The 23017-nt window shown below is 47.6% G+C and overlaps 1 protein-coding gene across 2 annotated transcripts in view; it reads left to right on the forward strand.

The window, feature by feature from the left end:
- The window catches only part of DNAH6 (dynein axonemal heavy chain 6), a 2458578-nt gene that overhangs the window by 1289898 nt on the left and 1145663 nt on the right, over positions 1-23017 (forward strand). For both annotated transcript variants that reach the window (XM_085636629.1, XM_085636630.1), the window contains one exon: positions 9680-9837. In XM_085636629.1, coding sequence (XP_085492755.1) covers positions 9680-9837 — 158 coding nt within the window. The remainder of the gene's footprint in view (positions 1-9679; positions 9838-23017) is intronic.

Raw genomic sequence — 23017 nt, forward strand, 5'->3', positions numbered from 1 at the left:
GTTGAGACTATTGGGCGATGGCCCCGAAGATCTTGAGGGAGCGAGCGGTGAAGTTGCTTATGGCCCTGCAGTCGACACCGTCAAGCGAGTCTCCGAGGAGGTCGCAGTCCCGTTCGAAGAAGAGGAAGTTGCAGGACCGCTCACTAAGCCCTAAGTCCTCTTCCTCCCATTCGAGGTCCTCTGGACACTTGGGGAAGAGGCACAAGAAGAAGAAGACCAAATGGACTTCGACTTCACCTCAACTGGCGTCTGTCATTGAGAAAGGTCAGTAGCACCGACGCTCTAGACACGGTTCTGCGCAGCCGAACCCAGAGTCAACTTTGTACCTTCCACCCTTTCCTGGAGCCGGAGCGACTCCCACTTGAGTTAAAGAGCTTTACGAGGCCATACGCCGCGTATTTGAGCGGAACAACCACGTTGGTGAGCCCTCATGCCCTGCCGGGTCGGATGGGGCCCCATCGGGTTTGACGCCATCGGCTCCGGCCACGGCACCGGTGGAGCCTCTGGGATCCGATCCTGGTTCCGGGTCTTTGGCGGAACCCGTCTTTTTGGGGAAAGGGCAGACTCGGCCCTGGTCAGGTTCAAGGACTCTTGAGCTATGGCCAGATCTTTGGGCCTCTCCTCCACTCCTCGTGGCTAGTCTTCCTTTTGCCAGTTTCGTGACAACAGAAGGGGTTTCCAGCCACATCAGCCCTATCCTAGGCACCGTCCCGCTCAGACTACCCAAGCTGTGCGTGGACGCAGTACAGTCAGTCCTCGGAATGGAGGCCAGAAGTTGTCCAACACACTGCCCCCAGCAGCCGCAACCTCCAAGCAATCCTAGGCTGATTCTGCAGGACCACACTACTCCAGTGGGTGGGAGAATTCGTCATCATCTCCCCTGCTGGAGATCTATAACAACAGACAAGTGGGTCTTGCAGATCGTCCAGGAGGGCTAATCTCTTCCTTTCCTTTCTTTTCCTCCTCCTATTCCGCCAAGTCAGGAACGGCTGACAGAGGATCATTTAAAGTTGCTCCAAGAGGAAGTTAGAGCTCTTTTGGCCAAAGGAGCTATAGAGAGGTTCCCAGTTTCAGAAGTAGGCAGTGGCTGTTATTCCCGCTATTTTTGATTCCGAAGAAGAACAAGGGTCTACAGCCCATTTTGGATCTTTGGACCATCAATCTCTTCCTCAAAAAGGAGAAATTCAAAATGCTCACTTTGGCACAGGTCTAGTCTGCCCTAGACTAAGAAAAATGGATGGTAGCGTTGGACCTGCAGGATGCATATTTTCACATTCCCATCCTGCCAGGCCACAGGCGTTACCTGTGGTTCAAGGTAGGCCGTGAGCACTTTCAGTTTACCGTGCTCTCCCTTGGTCTTACCAGTGCCCCTCGGGTGTTCACCAAGGGGATGGCAGTGGTTGCAGCTAATCTGCGCAGGTTAAGGGTGTCAGTCTTACCTTGACGACTGGCTGTTGAAGGCGTCCTCGCCCCAAGCAGTCGTCTCCCACCTTCAGACTACGGCGCAACTCCTGCATTCACTGGGGTTCTCTATAAATGTGCCGATGTCACACCTGACTCCTTCTCAGATACTCCTTTTCATCAGAGCTGTTCTGGACGCAGTGCAGTTTTGGGCTTATACTCCCGAGCAGCGAGTCCAGGATATTCAGGCTATGATTCCGATGTTTCAGTCTCTATCCTTGGTTTCGGTGAGGTTGACTCTGAGGCTGTTGGGTCTCATGGCCTCCTGCATCCTGTTGGTAAGTTTCACCGGGTGGCGTGTGCAGGCTCTGCAGTGGGAGTTGAAGTTTCAATGGGGACAGCATTGGGAAAATCTCACTGACGTGGTTCAGATCTCGTAAGGAACTGTGAAGGAGTGGTTAACAAACCGCAATTGGCTCAACGGCAGTCCTCTCTCCCTTCCCCAACCAGATTACACAGGCGTGACAGATGCGCCACTTCTGGGATGGGGCGGGCACATGGGAGAGGTGGCGAGCAGGGCTCACTGGCTCCACATAAATTTGTTGGAGCTCCGAGCGGTTTGGTTGGCATTGAAAGCATTTCTTCCCTCTGTCAAGGGGAAGCTGGTGCAGGTGTTCACGTACAACATCACTGCCATGTGGTACTGCAACAAGCAGGGCAGGGTGGGGCCGTGGACCCTTTATCGAGGGGCCCTGCGCCTCTGAACATGGCTGGAACAGCAGGGCATATCCCTGGTGGTTCAACACCTGGCAGGTTCTCTGAACGCCCGGGCGGATGATCTCAGCCATCACGAATGGCGTCTCCAGTCAGAGGTGGCACATGGTCTCTTTCAGCAGTGGGGAGAACCTTGGTTAGATTTGTTCGCCTCCAAAGAGAACGCGCAATGTCAGCAGTACTGCGCGCTGGAGTTTCCAAGGGGCTATCGAACTGCGACGTGTTTCTTTGCGAATGGAGCTCAGGCCTGTTGTACGCCTTTCTGCCGATACCACTCCTGCCCAGGGTTCTGAAGAAGATCAGGAGCGACAGGGCCCAAGTCATTCTTGTGGCACCCGACTGGGCAAGGAGAGTCTGGGATCAAGAACTTCTGAGCAGGGCCGGCTCTAGGGCGGTGCGACCGGTGCCACTGCACCGGGTGCTGGCTTCCTGGGGGCGACGTGTTTGCAAGTTTAGTATGTTTTTCAAGCACCTGCTGCAGTGTTTCATTCCTACGGCAATTACCAGGCCTCACAAAAATGTCATGAGATCAGCGTTTTGTATAGTTGCGGTTTTGACTTATATGAAGTTAGTGCAGAGGGTTAATATGCCTGCTGCAAAGAACGCGTACCAAGTAGATTACAGAGTGCATATAATGTAAACAGATCATCAGGTTACTGCTTTTAAAAAGAGACATCCTTTTGTTACTTGCAATTTATAACCTAAAGTCCTAATATTCAACAGTGAGCTATTAACTTTCATCACAGAACTGCATACGCACTGCAAAGTATACATTAGAACATTGATTAATGTTGCATAAAGGGTTAATTTGGCTAGAAAACGATTCTTATTCTTATGGAAAACTCCCAACTGTGCCGTTTCTTTTTCAACTCTGAGTTTGTGCTTCTCCACACCAAGCACTCTTAAACTATACTGCCTACCAATATGGATGTCATGTGACTCCTACACTTTTAGTCCTTTGGCTTATGTAACATTTCCTATACACTGATTTACACACATATGATTGTCTCTGTGTAATGTGTGTGTGATGTAAAGTGCTCTGACACCCTACACTGGTATGAGTGGTGCTATATAACTTATTCAATGAATCTGAGAGTGTGGTTATGGAGACTTGGTCACTGTTAAAGGGTGCTAGTGAGAGAATCCGTGGTTGAGGTGGTCATTGGGGGGGCACCAACAAACAAAGTTACACAGGGCGCCACCAGCGCTAAAGCCGGCCCTGTTTCTGAGCATGAGTGTCGATCCTCCGATCAGGTGGGCTCATCGGGAGGAGCTTCTGTCGCAGCAACAGGGTAGGGTTCATCACCCGAACCTCTCAACTCTGCACCTCCATGCATGGAGATTGATCGGCGACAGTTAATAGCTTTTGACCTTCCTCCCGAAGTCTGTAATGTCACTCTGGTAGCCAGGCGGCCCTCCACTAAGACAGTATACACCTGCCGTACTGTACAGAAAAGTCCATTGACCCTCTTTCTGATTCTCTTTCTATTGTCCTTTTATTCATTCTAACTCTTGCCCAGCAGGGTTCTGCTTTGGGAACCCTCGAAGGTTGCCTCTCTGCTCTGTCTGCTTTATTGCGGATGCCAGACCTACCTTCTCTCTTTAAATCTCCTATTGTAAATTGATTTCTGAAAGGGCTGGGCCAATTATTTCCACCTGCGCCCTTTGTTATGCCACAATGGGACCTTAATTTGGTCCTTACTTACCTGATGTGTGATCCTTTCGAGCCTTTGCACAATTGTCCCTTCGGCTGTTGCCCATCAAAACAGCTTTCTTGGTGGCGATTACATCGACCCGGAGGGTGAGTGAATTGCAGGTATTATCCAGCCTGCCTCCTTATCTTATGTCCTTTCCAGACAAGGTGGTGCTTCGCACCAGGGCACCATTCTTACCAAAGGTGGTGGTTCCATTCCATCAGGGTCAGTCTATTACCTAGCCCACCTTCTTTGCTCCCCCACATCCCTCCAAGGAAGAGGAGCATCTCCACCCACTGGACCAAAAAAGAGCGTTGTTCTACCTTGACCGCGTAAAAGAGTTCCGGGTGGAAGACCAACTTTTTGAGGGGTATGTGGGAGTAAAGAAGGGAAGGGCAGTGCAGAAAAGGACCATCTGTCACTGGGCCGTTTTCTGCATCAAGATTTGTTACGCCTTGGCGAAGAAGCAGCCCCCTGTGGGATTAAGAACCCACTCCACCAGGGGAAAGCCTGCATCTACGGCCTTGGTTCGAGGGTGTCCCAGTCCAAGACATCTGTCAGGCAGCAACGTGGGCATCATTGTATACGTTCTCAAAACATTATTGCCTTGATGGTCAAGTGCGTATGGACGAGCTCTTTGCCCCGTTCAGACCTGCAAGACTTCTTAGTTTAGATTATGAGTCCGCAACCCACTACCTGGATGGTAAGGCTCGGGTATCTGATTCAAAGGTAAGGAATCTGCAGCTAGAAGTCTCTATCAGATGAACAAGTTATTTACCTTTGGTAACGCATTATCTGGTAGAGACTCTATCTAGCTGCAGATTCCTTACAGCCCCACCCATGCCTCCCCGCTTTGTGGACTTATGTAGTAGGACTAGGGTTGTTCCCCCTTTCAGGGCCCTAGTTTTGCACACAACCACGTCAGTTACTTCATGGCACTGCGCTTCTGGCGTGGAAAAAACATATTGATGTCCCCGCACTGGGTGGTGCCTATATAGGCACTGCAACGTCATAACCCATGCTACCGTTGACGTCACGCAGACCCGAATGGAGCCACCCGACAATGCGCGCAAGGGGTATTGCTCAGCAAAAGTTTCCAGATCCAGTCTGACACCTGGGAAATTCAAAGGTAAAGAATCTGCAGCTAGATAGAGTCTCTACCAGATAATGCGTGACTGAAGGTAAGTAACTTGTTCGTCACACCAACCATATAAAGCCATAGTCATTTTACACATTATTTACAGATTTATAGGTTGTTGATAAGGGATGTCCCTTTTATGAAGAAAGACAGGTAGGTGGGGTGCACTACAACATGTAGACATCTGGCACCAGATATCCAATCATGCATTCCTTACAAATCAGGGGTTATAGCATAAAGAAATGGCATAGAAATCGACAGTGATGATTCATTTTAGTATTTAAAAAGCATCACAATATTATAGCAGTATCTTTAGGGTCTTATTGACATCCTAGAATTATCTCTTGTTACATTACAGAACATGGCTGTATATTCCAAAATGGGGCATCAATATAATCCTTCAGGTTCTTAATACCAACATAGGCACTAGAGGGAAAATTAAAGATTATGGCATGGAGTATGTCTGCTAAAAAATATATACAACAACACGAATGCTCCTAGCTAAAGTGTGCATATACAATATGTGTTTTGTTACTATGAAAGGAGTCCTTGTGTTAGTATGGAAAGCCTAACCCACTCGGAGGTGATATGCTTCATCATAGGGCCCCTCTTCACTCTGGCATTAGGAGAAATGCCAGCAAGGGTTACAAACCTATGATGTAACATGGTTGGCAAGTCCCTATGATAGTGGGTTTGTTGAGGTATATTAGTGCGGTGGTGGTAATGTAAGTGGTGAAGGAACATTTATGAAAACTGCTTCTTAGTAGACAAAAGTTTTATTGTTGTGCCAATGGGCAGGATTAAAAAGCTGGGGATTTAATTCACCCAGAGAGAAATATCAACATATTGCCACTCACCCACACCACTAACATAGGGATGTATCTACTTTAATCCTCAGATCGCCTCTAAAGAAAGAGCTGTGGCCCAGGCTGCTTTTTTCCCATTGTCTGCGTGAGTTGGCGGGGCCGAATAGCATGTCACCTTTTGGTGGGTAAGGGCTTCCGTCCTAAAAAAGAACTCCTTTCTTTGTGACAAAACAACACACATCGTATATACAATCTTCAGCCAGGAGTATTCATGCTGTTATACAGGGCAAAGGTTTGGAGTACACGCAGGTCCACAGCCTCCACCCACTATTTTCACAAGGTGGACGCCGTCCCCCCTGTCAAGAAGTTGGGGCCCACAGAAAAATGTTGAAATGTTCCTTTTTTTTCTCTGATATGACCTCCTTAGCTACTGCCGCCTCTCAACCTGTACCACCTCTGGCGCAGATAACTTTGATGGTTCTTAGTCTCAGCTGGTATATTCTTTACGGGGAATGCCCGTATATACTCAACTTGAGCTGACCCAGAGGTTTTAATCATAGAAACTTATCCTGTACCCTGGTCTATTATAAGATAACCTCAAATAATCTCAAAGAGGGTCATCCAACCAATTCAAAAACAACCCAGAATCTGGCCTCTCTAAAAACATTTACCCTCTGAGCAACAACTCTAAAATACGTGACTGAGTTCCACCAGGCATTCCAACTGGGAGGAGCTTCCTGGCGCCACAATTTGAAAATCTCTCTCCTTGCCAACAAAATCAGGTAAAACACCAATTTATATTGTGGCCCAGTCTGGTTGCATACCCCACCCAACATAGGTACAATGCCAAATAAGATGAGAGTTGAGCTTACCTCCACATCGGCACCCATAACCCTGGAGATGGTCTTACCAACATCAGTCCAGAATTCTTCTATCTTGGGGCAAGAAGCGAATACATGAACGTAGTCCGTGTTCTGGAATCCACACCTCCAGCACCTGGCTTCTCCTCCACCCTTCATTCTGGAAGTTTTTAGTGGGGTCCAGTATATCCTATTGAGTGTGAAAAAGTGGTTTCTTCTGAGAACAGCAGATTTAATCACAGGGTAAAGCATATCTATAGATACTTGCCATAACTCTTTCTGCTCTTCACTCAGCAAGTAATTCTCCCAGACCCGGCATGGCTTATCCATCCTTTTTTCTGCTGCAGCCAGAAGATAGTTATACCATAAAACAACTTCTTTCTTCCTAGGGGCCAAGTTTTGTAATTAATTTTCCATGTCATTGTCCTCCAAAAGAGACCAGCTTTGACTCTTACACCATGATGTAAGGTGGTAGAATTTAAATCTGAACAAGGTTCCATTCATGATATGGCTCCAGAATTCCCAAGGATGACACTTGTTACCCACTACCACATCTCCCCAATGTAAAACACCTGCCTCGTTCAGTGGCTGAGCTAGAGCGTCTAAAAGGCACTCCGGGTTTCCAGGAGAATCCCACACTGGTGCTCTGTCACTATAATAGGTGAGCCCCAAGCAGTCTCGACAGTCCGACCATAACTTGGCCGCCATACCCAGCGTCTTCAGGCGCACTCTTTTGAAAGAATTAGGAGAGCCAAATTTGTACATAAAGCCATACTCCCCTACCCCATCCAACATAGCTTTGAACATGCTACCTATCAATTAATTATCTGGGGTAAGCAGTAACATCATTGCATTTTTTAATTGGTAAGCCACACAATAGAGCTGGAGATCAGGTAAACCCATACCACCTTGAATTAATTTGCATCTACGTTTTTTCCAGGACAACCTAATCCCTTTACCTCCCCAAATAAAAGAGGACATTTTGCCTTGGATTTTGAGACTCTCAGCTTTTGGAAATTCTATCAGTATATTATTAAAAAGATACGTGTATTTCGGGAGGACACACATTTTAATCAAATTAACCCTGCCAAAATGGGAGAGTGGTATGTTCTACCATCTTTTTAAGAGGAGCTTAACTTCCTTTGAGATTCTATCTAAATTAACTCTTGGAATTTCCTTGGGATCTTTAGTTATTGTGATTCCAAGATATCTAAGATCTGCAGCGGTGGACCCCTCCTGATTGGCAATATTCCATGCCATAATCTCTGTTTTATCTTTGTTTATTTCATAACCAGAAAGCATTCCAAAAGCTTGAGTTTCGGAGATAAGTTCTTTTAATGTAATGTCCACATTGGTGGAAAATACCACTAGATCGTCTGCATATAGAGCTATTTTCCTTACGAACCCTCCCAATTTTGAAAGGAGCAATTGTTTTATTTAATCTTAAACTCTGGGCCAGGGGTTTCATGTAAATACCAAATTAAATTGGGGACAGTGGGCATCCTTGCCTAGTACCGCGTTCTTTATTAACGACAGGAGAGAGGCTTCCATTAACCAGAATCCGAGCCCGTGGTGATCTATACATTTTTTTAAATAACTTCTCTAAAACTGGGAGTTTCAGACATTCAAGGTTCTAGCTAAAAAATGCCAATTCACACTATCAAAGGCTTTAGCCGCATCGACCGTAATGATTGACAATGGGAGGCCCTGTGATGACGCCATATCCACTATTTCAACTAAAGTATATACCAAATCTGACATCTGCCTACCCGGAAGAAAACCCTTTTGATCTTCGTGGATTATTTGGCCTATAATCTTACAAAGCCGTTTATTTAAAATCCCTGCAAAGACCTTATAATCGACATTTAATAGAGAAATTGGTCGATACGAGTGACATTGAAGAGGATCCTTACCGGGCTTCAGGATCAAGGTGATAACAGCGTCACACCATGAGTCCGGCAGAGGAGATAAACCCTTTAGTATTTCATTAAACAGCATCAGCCAGACTGGAATGATTTCTTCTCTCAACATCGAATAGACCTCGATCGGTATTGCGTCCGGGCCTGCAGCTTTCTCATTTTTAGCAGAATCTAACACATCTAATATCTTGCTCCCTGATATTTCTAGAGAAAGAATATGTTGAAATTGTTTCAAAGTGCAGGCAGCGAGAGGGCTTTTTTTCACCTCCAGCTAGGCCTAAGTTAAGGAGGCATCAGGCCTTCTTTTTTATATCTTGACTGGAAGCGGCTGGAACCTCACACTTAAATGTAAATGCCGCAGAGGGAAACAAAGGCACACAGCTTGCTATCTCTTGACAGGTATTTGAGATGCATGTTTTTGCATTTGTTCTGTCCCTGTATATAAGTGCAGACACTGTAAGACTGTTAGAGGGCATGGTCTGTCCCAGTATTTACACAAATAATTTAAATAGCACTAGTTTATTTCTTTTATAGCGCTACGTCGTGACATCATGTGCTGTGAAGGCAGGCGTCATAATGTCACTTGCATAGTATCTAATTTAGTCAGTCGCCCCACTTATTTTTATAGGACTTGTGCCCTGCTGTTATTTCATAATACCAGCGGTCATAATGTCTTATCATGGCCGCTGGTATTGTGATGCAACAGCAGGAATATTAATGGCTAAAGGTTGTCTAGAGGCCAGACCACTTTCGTGGACATGGACTGCCGTTACTTAAAAACATTTATAATACCCTTTACATAAATAACTGAATAAATCACTGCAAAAGAAACAGTGTATGGGCATCGTAAGTCAGAAATATAAAGCAATGACAATCTGCAGTACTCAAATTCTACCCCTAGATTGCAGCATTGTAGTATATTTTGCACCTTGCTTCTCTACATAACCTCTGTACATGCAGTGTATAAGCAAAACGTAAATGAGATACAGTGAGAAGTTTTATCTGCATTAATACTGTATGTAAAAGAAATTGTTGAACGTGAGAATAACATTTCTTTTTTTTTTTTTTATCTTTTCTTTTTTTAAAGGTGCACCAGGCAATAAGAGAGTAATTATTTTTGTGGATGACTTAAACATGCCAAGATTGGATCGATATGGTTCTCAACCCCCGATTGAATTGCTTCGACAGTTTCAAGATTTCGGAGGCTTCTATGACAGAGAAAAACTTTTTTGGAAAGAAATACAGGTTAGTATGGAATCGTGATTATGAACGTTATGTCATACACCGTTGATACTCCTATTTGTTTAGGTCTGCTCACCGTGGCCACCTCCGGTGGCCACCCGCACATCATGTAGTAAGTATGTGGGGTATCTGGAAGCCTGTCCCACAGGGGCACAAAACAGGCACAGGAATCAAAATAACAAGCATTTGCAATGCAGTAGGTCTCGCATTACTGATATTTTGTGCTTTTGGCATTGCATATGATAATGTTTATTATTTTTTTTTGTTAAAAATATGCCAGCAGTAGCATATGTAATAAAATCAAATCCACAAAACTAGCTGTTACTAGGTGTCCCTGTTGAGTTGTAAAGGGACCTTGTTTAGCCACATAAGGTATTGCACCCTTAGTTATGCGACTGCTGGGATATTTTTTAACAAAAAATAAAATATCGAATTGCAATTGCATTTATATAGCACTTACAACTCCTGTCGAGGCATCAAATCGCTTTTCTCCGGCGAGTAGCACGCCACTCCGGAACCCAAAGAGCATTAGCGGTGAGTTAATATAGGGAGATATGAAATTAGGTTGAGCAGTGGACATTTGAGTTTCTTATTTGGATTGAAAAGGATAGAAGAGGGAAGGATTTGTATTTTTATAAGTCATGCTACCCCTGATGAGGTGTCAAAGCGCTTTTCGGTGGGTAGCACGCTACTCCGGAACCCAAACAGGATTAGTGGGGAATTAGTATAGGGAAATATAAAATTAATTTGATTGGTGGTCATGTTGGTTTGTTAGTTGGTTTGAAAGGATAGTGGGGGGATAGAAGAGGGAAGGTTTAGAATTTATTTTTATTTTTTGTTTAGCGCTAATAGCAGTAGGAGGAGGTTTTGGATGAGTAAAGGGGAGGTGGAGGGGGAATAGTTAGAGGGAAGCGTTTAGAAAGGTTTGTTTGGGAGATCTGAACATTAAAGGAGGTATGAGATGGTGCAAGAATGGGTAGAGAAGGGAAGAGTCTGGAAAGTGCCATCCTGGAGACCACAGTAGCATAATGAGCCCTGAGATGAGCCAGAGGGTGGAGGCATACGACACACTGAGAGAGGCATAAGGTGAGACATAGGCATGACTTTTCCAGGCTCAGGGTAGCTATTGTAAATACATGAAATGCATGAAAATACATCAAATGTTTTCATTTTTGGATATCGACTGAGCTACATAGAATAATATTACATAGTACAATGTTACCCTCAACAATTTGTATGCTTTCTGTTGAAAGTCATTTTGAGGCTCCATTAAATAACTAAATTGCATCAACCTGCAAACTGGTGCCTTTTCGTTTCCCTAAATTCCACTGTGACTTCCACTAAACGTATTATGTGCAATTGAAGGGACTTCATCTGATTTAGCTTCAGTGAGGAGTCAGAATGTACATATCTGATAGAGACTACTAGCTGCAGATTCCTTCACGTAGAATTATCCCCAGGCGTAAGACTGGATCCGGAAACTTTTTTGCCACAGCATCCCTGCGTGCCGGGGGCGACATCACGCGACTCCGCCCAGGCGTCGCCCACGTACGTGACGTCAACAAGGTCACATAAGACCCGCCCCGGCGCGCCTACGTCAGTTTTTTCCTTTTCCGCGTGCAACGCGGAACCAATCCTTGCTACGGGCCTGTTTAGGGCCCCTTTTTTTCCATTTCCTTTTTGGTACGGAACAGTGTGCGAATGCCTTCGGGCTTTAAAACTTGCACGTTTTGTGGGCATTTTATGTCAGCGACGGACCCTCACCTCATTTGTATGTGGTGTTTGGGGGAGGATCACAGACCACAGATTGTGTGGCGTGCCAACAGTTGAAGCCAAAGTCGCGGCGGGAGCGCCAGGTCGACGTCCTCCCCTCGGTCTGCTTCGGCGGACGGCTTCAGATACGGCCGTGGTCGTCATCTTCGCCCTTCTCCGATCTCACGTGAGCATCGCTCCCTGGTGGGTAAGTGTCGCAGTTTGTCCCCGGGGGCTGGTTTACGGCCTACCGGGGGCATGGACTCTCCGCGGGTGATGCGGCCCCGCGTGTCGTCCTATCCACCGTTTCCTGGTGTTGGGGCGTCGAGAGTCCAAATGGAGACATACGCGGCGGCTTTGCAGGCCTAGCTGGTGTCTCCTCCTCCCCCTTCCCCTCCTGGGGCGTCGGTGGATCCCTCGCCCTGCGCAGGGCCCTCCACTGCGCCGCCAGTGGCTCCGGCCTGGAGCCAGCTGGTTCGGATCCAGGCTTGGAGGATTTGGTGCTGTTGGGGTGTCGCTCCTCTGGGGCACCTCCTTCAGGCCACGGCCTCTCTACCTCGCCGCAAACTCCCGCGGGGGTCCCTGTGGTGTCGCGGGAGGTCGCCGGGGCTCGGGTTGCATCCCCGAGCCCCTCTCTGTCCTTTGACAAGGTTTTCCTGTCTAAGGCCGAGGTGACGCCGCTACGGCGCCGGCAGCAGCTGGACCGTGCGGAGCCACAGGGGTCGGTGGACCCTCCTCGTCCCGCTCCGGGTCGAGGCCGGACCCCTCGTACCTCTCCTGGCCCGTCTCGTCCCTCCCCACAGGCGGCTGCCTCGTTGGAGGGCGAGTCGGAAGTTGAATCGTCCCTGGCGCCGCCACATGGGTTGCCGAGCGATCTTCGCCTCATTCTGGGCCGCAGCTGGAGGAGGGCTTCGTGCCACTCCCCAGGCCCGTCTTGTTCTCCCACGCAGGGGGCTGCCTCGGCGGGGGTCGGGTCGGCGCCATTCCGGCGCCGCCCCGGAGCCAGTGCGGTTCCAGCTCTACTCCGGTCTCCGCTCCGGGGTGATTTGGAGGTGCCTTGTACGGTGACGCTGGATGGTGCCGACGTCCTGCCTCAAGCAGTGGACTCTACGGCTCAGCGCAGGAGTCGTACCGCGGATACGTCTTCGGACGCTTCTTCTTCTCCGGAGGCAGGCTATATATTGGTGTCGTCCTCCCCGGAGACTGGTCGCCGTGTGGTGCCTTTCTCACCAGCATCGAAGGGAGGTGTTCGTCGGAAGAGCGGCAGGTCCCTCATTCTTCGGCTCCTTCTGACTTCCAGGTCTGGCCCTTGCCCGTCCCGCTTGGCCTCGTGGATGGTCACCTTAGTTTGCAGCCGTCGCCCACGGCGGAGCTGCTTTCTCCACCACGGGGCCCTACGGAGGCGGGTGCAGCCTTAGCTCACTCGGTGTCCACGGCCGTGGGCATCCTGCGCATGGGTGACCCGGTGACTCACCTTCCGGCGGACCATCTATTGGAGGTCCTCCACCAGGGCTCTGGTGGGAGGGAAGTCTTACATCCCTTTGAAGGTTTGCTCCTTTCTTCCTTGACGGGGGCTTGGAGGTGTCCTGACTCAGGGGACCCGGTGTCTCAGCATCTTCTGCACCGGCACCTCCCAGCGCTGCGTGACCCGGCGTGTCTTTCTCTTCACCCCTCAGCCACCAGCCCCCTTTTGCGGACTGCTTTTCCCTCCCTACTGCCACTGTTGACTCCGCCGTCCCGAGAGACCCACTGGCTGGACTCTTGGGGGTGCAACATGTTTGCCTCGACCAGCTTGTGGCGTTTATTCTCCACTCTGGACATCTCGGAGGTGTTGGGCCGGGCCATGGCTTCTTCAGTCGCTCTCCGTCGCCATGCTTGGCATCAGGATGGAGTATTCCCTGAGAATATTCGGGAGCGACTCATCGACCTTCTGTTTGATGGCAGCCTGTTGTTCCATGCCCCGGCCGACTCCACCATCCAAAGGCTCTTGGCGGGTGTGGAAGTTGGCCTGGTATATGCTGGTCACTAGTTAAAGTGGCCACCTTGCACCAGTACAATTCGACTCTTATGGTAGATAGGTTTAAGACAACCTTTTAAACAAAGCTATCCTAGTGGTAGCTGTGGAGAGCAGCCTTCAGGCTAAGTCTCAGAGGAATGTAAAGCAGCTTGTTTTAGCTTATAATCTCTTGAATCACTAAATGAAAGAACACCACACAGGTATATATATATATAAAATATATATGTATTTATTACTAGACACACTCTACTATGCACAAATCAACGTTTCACAACAAGTTGAGCACAAATATGGCTGGGGCCCTAGGGGCGTACCAGGCCATATACTAAAAAAGAGGTTTAGGAATATCGACTTGAGAAGGGACAAGGCCTAGGCCCTTCAGAAGCGCTGTGGCCTCACTAATCCACCCAAAGCAGGTAAGTAAAGGACCCACGGGAGACGCTTGAAGTGTGAGAACACAGCCGCGGATCCCAATAGACTTCAATGGAGCAAGTCGCGGTTGGAATTTTAAAGTTTTAGGATACTTCGGGAGAGTCTACAAGCAAGTCACTTACAGGGTAAGTAGTTCTAGAGCCAACACACACAGGAGCACCGTAGTGAAGGAGTTACCTCACCCAGAGAAGCGGGAGCATAGGTGTCTTTTGGTGTCGGGTTGAGGCGTTGTTTTCAATGGGAGCCAAAGAAGACTTGCTGCTTGTGAAGACAGAAGAAGTGTCCGGTGGAATCCAAGGCTGGATTCAGAAGAAGGAAGAACTGAAAGCAGAGGGGACAGTGTTCAAAGTCACTTGCCAGTGACCCGGGGCCAGGAAACTGGATGCCCACAGTCGTCGGGTGATTTCAGGTGATCACAGGTGTCTTGACTCTACAGCCACGAGGCCCAGGAGGCGTCGACAACAACCAGGAGCTGGATTCGGCGTGTCCCACGAAGTCTGCAGCTTAATGCGGTGTCGGTGACCAGATTGGAGCCAACAAGCCTTAGTAACAGCAAGTCTCATGGAAAGTGTCAAAAGTCAGCAGTGCAGACCAGCAAGGTCTGAGGGACTCACCCAGCGAGGGTCAGTCAGGACAGGCCTGGAGCAACCACGGGAGCCCTTTGGTTCTGTAGAAAAGTCTTCTGGGGACCCACAAGCCAACCGGCACGGGATCGCAAAGATGCCTCGGGAGGATTCACTCAACAGGAGCCCACGGTCACTCGGGACGAGGTAGGCCTCTGATCTTCGGTGGAAATCCTGCTGGAGGCTTGGACCACACGTGGTCCAATGCACAAGTTCGTCACTCGTGGGGTCCACTTGCCTCAGCTTTGCTGGGGACTCACGATGGCCTTGGAGAAGTCAGGCAATCCACTTCCGGGACTGCAGGGACTTCGGACTCCGGCGGGAGCAGGAAAGTTTGCGACCGTTGATTCAAAGTTGTGGTGCCAGCCAAGCAGGGGAGTCACTCCTTGACTCCAAGGGAGATTCTTCAGTCTTCCAGAGGTAGTGGAACGTCGAAGGTCCAGGATTCTTCTTCAGATCGTCGTCCAGGGATATCTAGTTTGCAATGGCAAGGGTTCCCTAACTTATACTACAAGGAAGGGATGGACTAGCTCTCTGACCCCTCCCATGGGAGGGTCAGGGGAGTGGGTGGCTACACCCACTTCCCTTTGTCCAGTTTCACGCCAGAGCAGGGGCAGGTAGCCCCTGAACCAGTTTGAGCTGGCATATGCGTAGAGGAGCCTACTGCTCCCCCAGTGCAGGACTTCAAAGCACTCTAGGAGTGCACCCACCCAGCCCCAATACACTAACACCTCCCTGTGACAGGATGCCTATTGTTGGGGCTCCTCCACTGCGAGTTTCGGTCAGTAGCAGGAGGGCAGCCCAGTGTCTGTGCTGGTGGCATCCATTTTTTGATGACAGGGCTCTTCAGGATTCAACCGTGTTTCCACAGTAGGGTACATGTCTATCCCTCTAGAAGGGTGGGCTCATACTCCCACACCAGTAACTGGTGTGGGGGTTTGATTCCAAAGCATTTGACACCAAACACAACATGTTTTGATGCAGCCATTCCAAAGTTGGCATTAACGGCGAGGGTATAATGCACTTAAGAGTATATGGTTTAACCGCATCCACAAACAGCCACAGAGAATGGACTCTGAGAGGTGCAGAGGGGCCCTGCTCAGGCAGAGGCACTCCCTCACATGGAAACCAAACACCCTGCCCTCAGGATTGATAGGGCCTGCCTTAGGGGTGACTGATAGGTTTATATGTGTGTACAGGTAGAGATATAGTGAACCTATATCTCAGTGAGGAGTGCTAACAGTACCTCACCCAGGCTGCAGTAGTAGGCCTGTGGTGTCAGATTTAGTCTGCATCCCAGGGGTGGCATAATACATGCTTCAGCCCCTAGTAGGCCTGTGAAGTACCTATGCCCTTGGCTGGGGCCCTGATTAGCAGGGTCCCAGCCAGACTATAGCCAGAAACCATTGTTAACATCAGGAAAAAAGTGGGGGCAACATAAGTGCAGATCCTACTCTCCTACAGCGGGGCTCCGTCCTCCTCCTCCTCCGTTCCCTCCTCAGTGACTTCTGAGTCGGGTTGCTTCTGGGCCTTCTGGCTGTAGATTGTGTTTTCTGGCCGTTTACGTCCTTTCTTGGGACTTTGGCATTGTTGGCTGCTGGACGGCCCTTGTGTTGATCGTGTGTGGGTTCTGCAGGAGTTGTTGCACGGACTTGGCCCTGAGATTGGGCCTTCTGCTTGCTTGGGCTGCATATCACGCCTTCAGTGGGGGTGTTTTTTTCCTCTGCTGCGGAAGTTCTTCCAAAGAGGGTTCCCATATCTTGGGACTTAACGTACTCTATGTGTGGTAGTGGTAACTGTCATATAGCTTGCGCTCTGCTAGAGGGTTCTGGTCGCCTTCCGGTGCCTGTTCTCCATGGCGATTAGGTAGGTTGCTTTTGCTTCCTGAGGACCTGTGTACGGCCGCTCGTAGTGGTGTGCCCTGGCATCTCCTCCTCTCCCTGCTTCTGTCCTGCGGTCTGGAATGATCCTGTGCTCTCCCTTGCCAGGCGTCGCCTACTCAGACTTCCTGGGGCCTCAGGCTGTTCTTCTTGCTTCTGGCGGTTTTGACTGCCGGCGCTGTTCTGGCTGACAGGCTGCTCTCCATCTGGAGTGGGTTCGCCTTCTTTTCCCTCGTTTCCTTGGTGCCTCTAGGCTTCTTCTTTTTCTTCCGCTTTTCCTGTCTTGGCATTGGGCGGAAGCTATGTTGCCTTGTGGGGGAGTGGGGTGCTTGCCCTTGGTTCCACTGCTGTGAGTGTACGAGCCTCTTCAGCCTTCTTTCCCTCCTACATCCCGTTGGGGTCGGTGGGGTTCTGCTTGTGGGGGTTCCCTTGGCCTAGCAGGGGCGAAGTTCTACCTAGTCCACAGATCTGGTCCCCTGTGGGGCCCTCTGTTCTGCATTGGCTGGTGGGGTCCTTTCGCAGACCCTCCTTCCCAGGGAGTATGGCTAGGGTATCTATTCTACGTGAAGGAATCTGCGGCTAGTAGTCTCTATCAGATGTACGAGTTACCTTCGGTAACGATGTATCTGGTAGAGACGATTCTAGCCGCAGGTTCTTTCACGGACCGCCCTTCCTCCCTTATTCTGCGAGGACCCTTGGGTTGGTCTTCGGTACTCGCCTCCCGGTGGGGGGCTGTGTCTTCTGTGAGTACCTTCCTTGTTCTTGATGGGTGGCTCAGTCTGGGAGCGGTTCATTCCTCCTTTGATCCTTTGGAGGATGGGGTTCCGGTGCTCCGGTGCTCCGGTGCCCTGCTGCGCTGGCTACTCCAGGTTTGGGGGGGGATTGCTTTCTATTCCTGTCCTCCCTCCCCTCCCTTCCTTCCATTGCTATCCTCTGATTAAGGGTCATCTAGCCTTGTCTTGCCCTTGTCCTTTGTGGGTGGTTGCCCTCTAGGTTAGGGTGACTTGGAGGTTTGTTGTCCCTGTCTGTCTTAGGAGTGGTCCCATTCCTTGCTCAGGATTGGGGGGGGGGGTTCCTACGTGTGCCATGACTTTTACGCATGTTCTTTGCCTCCGGGGCACAGGGATGGGAGGGTGTCTATGTGCTGGCAGGGTGACTGCGCAGGTTTCTGCTTGTTCTATTTCTTCTTTCTTCTTTCCCTGCCCTTGGGTTCTGCGTGTTAGCACTACTCTGGTGGTGTTCTTAGTCACCGTTTGTTTCTAATTTTTCTGCTCTTCGCACACTGTTCCTATGCTTCCACACTTTTTTATCTGGTGGTTCCGCGTTGTGGTACGGAAAAGTTCTCAGAAGAAAACTGACGTAGGCGCGCCGGGGCGGGTCTTATGGGACCTCGCTGACGTCACGTACGCGGACGACGCCTGGGCGGAGTCACGTGATGTCGCCCCGCCCCCGGCGCGCAGGGATGCTGTGGCAAAAAAAATTCCGGATCCAGTCTCATGCCTGGGGATAATTCTACGTGAAGGAATCTGCGGCTAAGATCGTCTCTACCAGAGACGATCGTTACCGAAGGTAAGTAACTCGTACGTCAATTTGTTAATCTTTAGTGAATGAATTTGATTCATTTGTGAATGAGATGGTCCTCAAAAAAATGTAAAAGGGCTGCCTTTTTATTATTGATCCGTATAATCATTTTAAAGAGAAATATGCGTCAGAACTCTCAAAAGGTAAGCAGTCTATTGGAATCCTTATTCTCGCTCACACCTCAAATACAGTTGTACATTTGAATGGAAATCATGTTCTCAGACATAATAGCTGCATATTTAAAAACTACTTTACAACTGTGCAAATTGCTAACGTGGAATATTACTCGTCATTCAAACCTTCCCTTTGGCTGTCTCTACCAGTTAAACAAACTGTCAATTATCAAACTATACCTTTGTTATCTTAACGAGGAGCCTATATGTTCAAAAATATATTCTGTTATTAAATATAAAGGAACCTTTTCAAATGGTTTGGTGTTATTGATGATTGAGTTACGCACTTACTTCTGAGATTTGCTGCCACCTGCAGGTCAGAAGTTCGAACTCTCGATGGCCAAAATCTGCCTTTCATTTTGCCATGGTTGGGTTAACAGAGAAATAGCAGCTTTTATAATATGCAGTTTTTGGAAACAGTAGCTCTGTGTGAATTCGTACCTGTTAGATTCCAGCATTAGAAGCTTTGTTTTCCAGCGTATATTTTGATCGAAAATCACTGTAGCTATAGCTGTTTCTGACATTACTTGAAGTACCTGGCCATGGGCGCCATTTCAAAGGTTAAAAGGGAATGGTTCATTATAAATATGCAGTTCAGTTTTACAGCCCAGTTGAGGATGTCGCTTTTCTCAGATACCTTTTCTGATTGATCTGTATCGCAAAATGAACAGATTGAATTGATCTCCTCGGAGGCCTTAAAATGCTCTTTGAGCTCGTGTCTTTTCACATTCTGAACCGATCTTCCTGACATGATTCGGGATTTATTGCTTGGCGGCGCTCTTAGTTGAAAATACGAGGCATGGTTCTCTGTAATTTAAGTATGCATTTGTGAAAAACCTAATCAAAACATACGGATCTCTAAGACGATCACATGGTTCTAAACGATAAGGTTTTTGCGTATTAGTTGCTCCAAAAGAGCATCAGTTTTTTTAGCTCATGAAAATACCACAGTATTGAAAAGTTTTGTTTCCAGAATGAGAAGTGGCAATTTTTCTTTAATCAGGGCATTTGGTGCATAAACAGGTGCCTTCTAGCGTTTGAACTTGGTCAGGCTACTTAAAAAAAGCAGCGATGGGCGGAATGCAACATTTAAAAATAAAGAGTTCCCGTAGAAACCAGATAATGAATGAAACAGTAAGGAGTCTGTAAGTGGCACTTCTGCCTTTAATTAAAGGAAACACTGGAGTGAACCTATGGCGAGCAGCAAGCAGGAATAGCGTCCTGGTACGCGATTACCACAGGTCTTGCAGACAGCGCATGCACGCTAGGCTCGGCCTTAAACTATCCCCCCTTTCGGCAGTGACGTAGGTGGCCCACGTTAAATGGGTCAGGTTTGAACTTGTACAGAGACACTTTATAATGTTGCAAGGTATGGGAGACATCATTCATTTGTGCTTATTGCAGGCAATGTTTGTGGTAATATGAAGGAAAACGGAAATCAACAGTAAAAAAGAACGTACCCATTAGACCAGAAGATGGTCCACAAACAGCCAAATTAATTCCCACACACTGATCAGTAAGCCCAGCCCTTCTAGCACTGCCAGCAGGGCCGGCTTTAGGGTGGTGCGACCGGTGCCATCGCACCGGGTGGTGGCTTCCTGGGGGCGCCGTGATTGAAAGTTAATTATGCTTTTGAAGCACCTGCTGCAGCGTTTCTTTTCCCAGGCAATTACCAGGCCTCACATAAATGTCAAGATAACTCCTGTGATTAATTATCTTCCTGGAGAGAGATCAGCATTTTGTATAGTTGAGGTTTTGACTTAGGTGAAGTTAGTGCAGAGGGTTAATATGCCTGCTGCAAAGAACGTGTACCAAGTAGATTACAGAGTGCGTATGATGTAAACAGATCAGCAGGTTACTGCTTTCAAAAGAGACATCCTTTTGTTACTTGCAATTTATAACTTAAAGACCTAATATTCAACAGTGAGCTATTAACTTTCATCATATAACTGCATATACACTGCAAAGTATACATTAGAACATTGATTAATGTTGCATAAAGGGTTAATTTGACTAGAAATCGATTCTTCTTATTAAAGAAAACTCCCAACTATGCTGTTTCTTTTTCAACTCTGAGTTTGTGCTTCTCCACACCAAGCACTCTTAAACTATACTGCCTACCAGTATGGATGACATGTGACTCCTACACTTTTAGTCCTTTGGCTTATGTAACATGTCCTATGCACTGATTTACACACGTATGATTGATTGTCTCTGTTTAATGTGTTTGTGATGCAAAGTGCTCGGACACCCTACACTGGTATGAGTGGTGCTGTACAACTAATTCAATGCATCTGAGAGGGTGTGGTTATGGAGACTTGGTCACTGTTAAAGGGTGCTAGTGAGAGAATCCGTGGTGGAGGTGGTCATTGGGGGGGGGGCGCCAACAAACATTGTTGCACAGGGCGCCACCAGCACTAAAGCCGGCCCTGACTGCCAGATTGCCCTGTACACCACTTCAGGCCATCCTTACTACCCCAGTTGCCTCGTGTATTTTTCGATAGGAAGTTGTATACCACAAAAAGGATATTAATGGGAATACGGTTAGTGATGTTCTAATAGAAAACATATAATGTCCATCAATGGGAGTTCAGTGCACACCAAGGTATGTCATCATTGAGCCCATTAATATGGCTGCCCAGTCTGAACACCCATCGTTGTTCTCTTAGGAACAGGACTGTCTCTAAAGGACCCATGTTCCTGTGATAGTAGGGTTTGTCAAGAACCACCCATTTAAGATCCATTTCAGTGTGGTTTGCATCTAGAAAGTGTCTGGTCAATTTGGTGTTAGATTTCTTACATTTGATGGAACTTTTGTGTTCAATCATCCTGGTTTTTACCTTACGAGTGGTCATACCTACATAGTACAGTTTGCAGGGACACTGGATAAGATACACAACTCCATCTGAATTGCAATTAGTATGTGAAGTAAGACGCCAGGGCATTTTTAATCCCAGATCTATTGAGAAAGTATGTGTGGTGAGTTGGCATACCACACAAGTACCACATGAATAATGCCCTAGAACTGGCATACCTGTGTTGATTGTTTGTAGCCGACTAGTGACCCTCGTGTCTCTTGGACGAGAGTGTACTAAGATGTTACCTAGATTCCTACTTCGTTTGAATGCAAAAAGGGGTTTATCACAAGTTTTTTTACCCTTATTGAGGATATTCCAGTTGGTATTGATTGCCTTCTTAATGGTTGTGCAGAGATGGCTAAAAGTACTGACACAAACCAAGCGGTCAGAAGAGGGTTTGGCAATTGTTTCAAGCAGAGCTTCTCTGTTGTTGTTCATAGCTCTCTTGTTTGCCTTGCGTACTAGACCTGCTGGATATTGGTGTGTTTGAAGTTGCGCACTGAGGTTGCTGGCATGTTTCTGGTATGTCAACAGTTCAGTACAATTTCTTCTAAGCTGTAGAAATTGTCCGATAGGAAGATTATCCCGAAGTGCCCTGGGATGGAAACTGCTGTAATTAAGCAAGGAATTGCATGCCATGGGTTTCTGATATAGTTCTGTGTACATTTTACCTTCCTGTGGATATAGTCTCAGATCAAGGAAGGGCAGAGTCTCATTGCTGGCTTCCCATGTGAAATTCAGATGAATATTGAGAGAATTCAGCCAAAGAGAGAAATCTGATAGTGAATTGTGGTCACCTTCCCAGATAATTAAGATGTCATCCATGTATCGCTTCCACAGTAACAACTTACTGTGGAAGGGATTGTGTTCAGGATATATGTGGGTAACCTCAAACCAATGCATGAACAAATTGGCCATACTGGGAGCACAGGTACTGCCCATCGAAGTGCCCATGACTTGCCAATACAATTGTTCTTCGAAAGAGAAATAGTTCTCTCTCATGGCTAATTCCGCACACTTCATTACAAAAGATGTGGGTGTTTGATCACTCCGAGGATGTTCTTCCAAAAGACCTTTGATGGTGCGAAGGGTATCTTGTTGTGGAATGTTAGTATACAAGGCCTCCACATCAAATGAGGCCATTAGATGTTTAGTGGGATCGAATTCAATCGTAGTCAGGAAGGATAGGACATGTTTAGTGTCTTGCAGGTAAGACGGCATCTGTGCCACCAATGGTCGTAAAAACCAGTCAGCAAATTGCGTTAATGGTTCTAATATAGAACCAATGCCAGATACTATCGGTCTACCAGGAGGAGGTGACAGATTCTTATGTATCTTCAGCAAGATGGAATGCCGGAATCTTGGGATGTTTTGGATTTAGGAATTCGGCCTCGTTTCTGGTAATCCCTCCTGCTTCCAAATCTTCTTGAACTAAGGTACGAATGACAATCTGTAATCTGTGCGTAGGATCACGTTTGATGGGCTTGTAGTACTTAAGATTATGTAGTTGTCTAAGGCACTCAATTCGATAGGAACTAGCATCCATCAGCACTGTCGCCCCACCCTTGTCTGCTTGTTTGATGACAATAGAAGAATCAGAACCAAGTTCATCCGCACACCGTTCTTCTTCTTTGCTCATGTTGAAAAAGGGTTTAGTAGCCTTATTTTTATTGGCATTAAAGTATTGAATTACTGCTTTTTTAAAAGTGGCTACCTCAGATGGCAGTTGTTGTAAGGTCGGTAAAAAAGTAGATGCATTCCTGAGACCAGTATTAGTGAAATTCTCTGACCTACTATCCACGATGTTGTCAAAGAAAAAGGAAAGACGAATTTTGCGAAAAAAAGAAAAGAGTTCCTGATGAGATTT

The sequence above is a fragment of the Triturus cristatus genome, chromosome 2_1 (assembly GCF_964204655.1).
Source record: "Triturus cristatus chromosome 2_1, aTriCri1.1, whole genome shotgun sequence".
Classification (NCBI taxonomy): domain Eukaryota; kingdom Metazoa; phylum Chordata; class Amphibia; order Caudata; family Salamandridae; genus Triturus; species Triturus cristatus.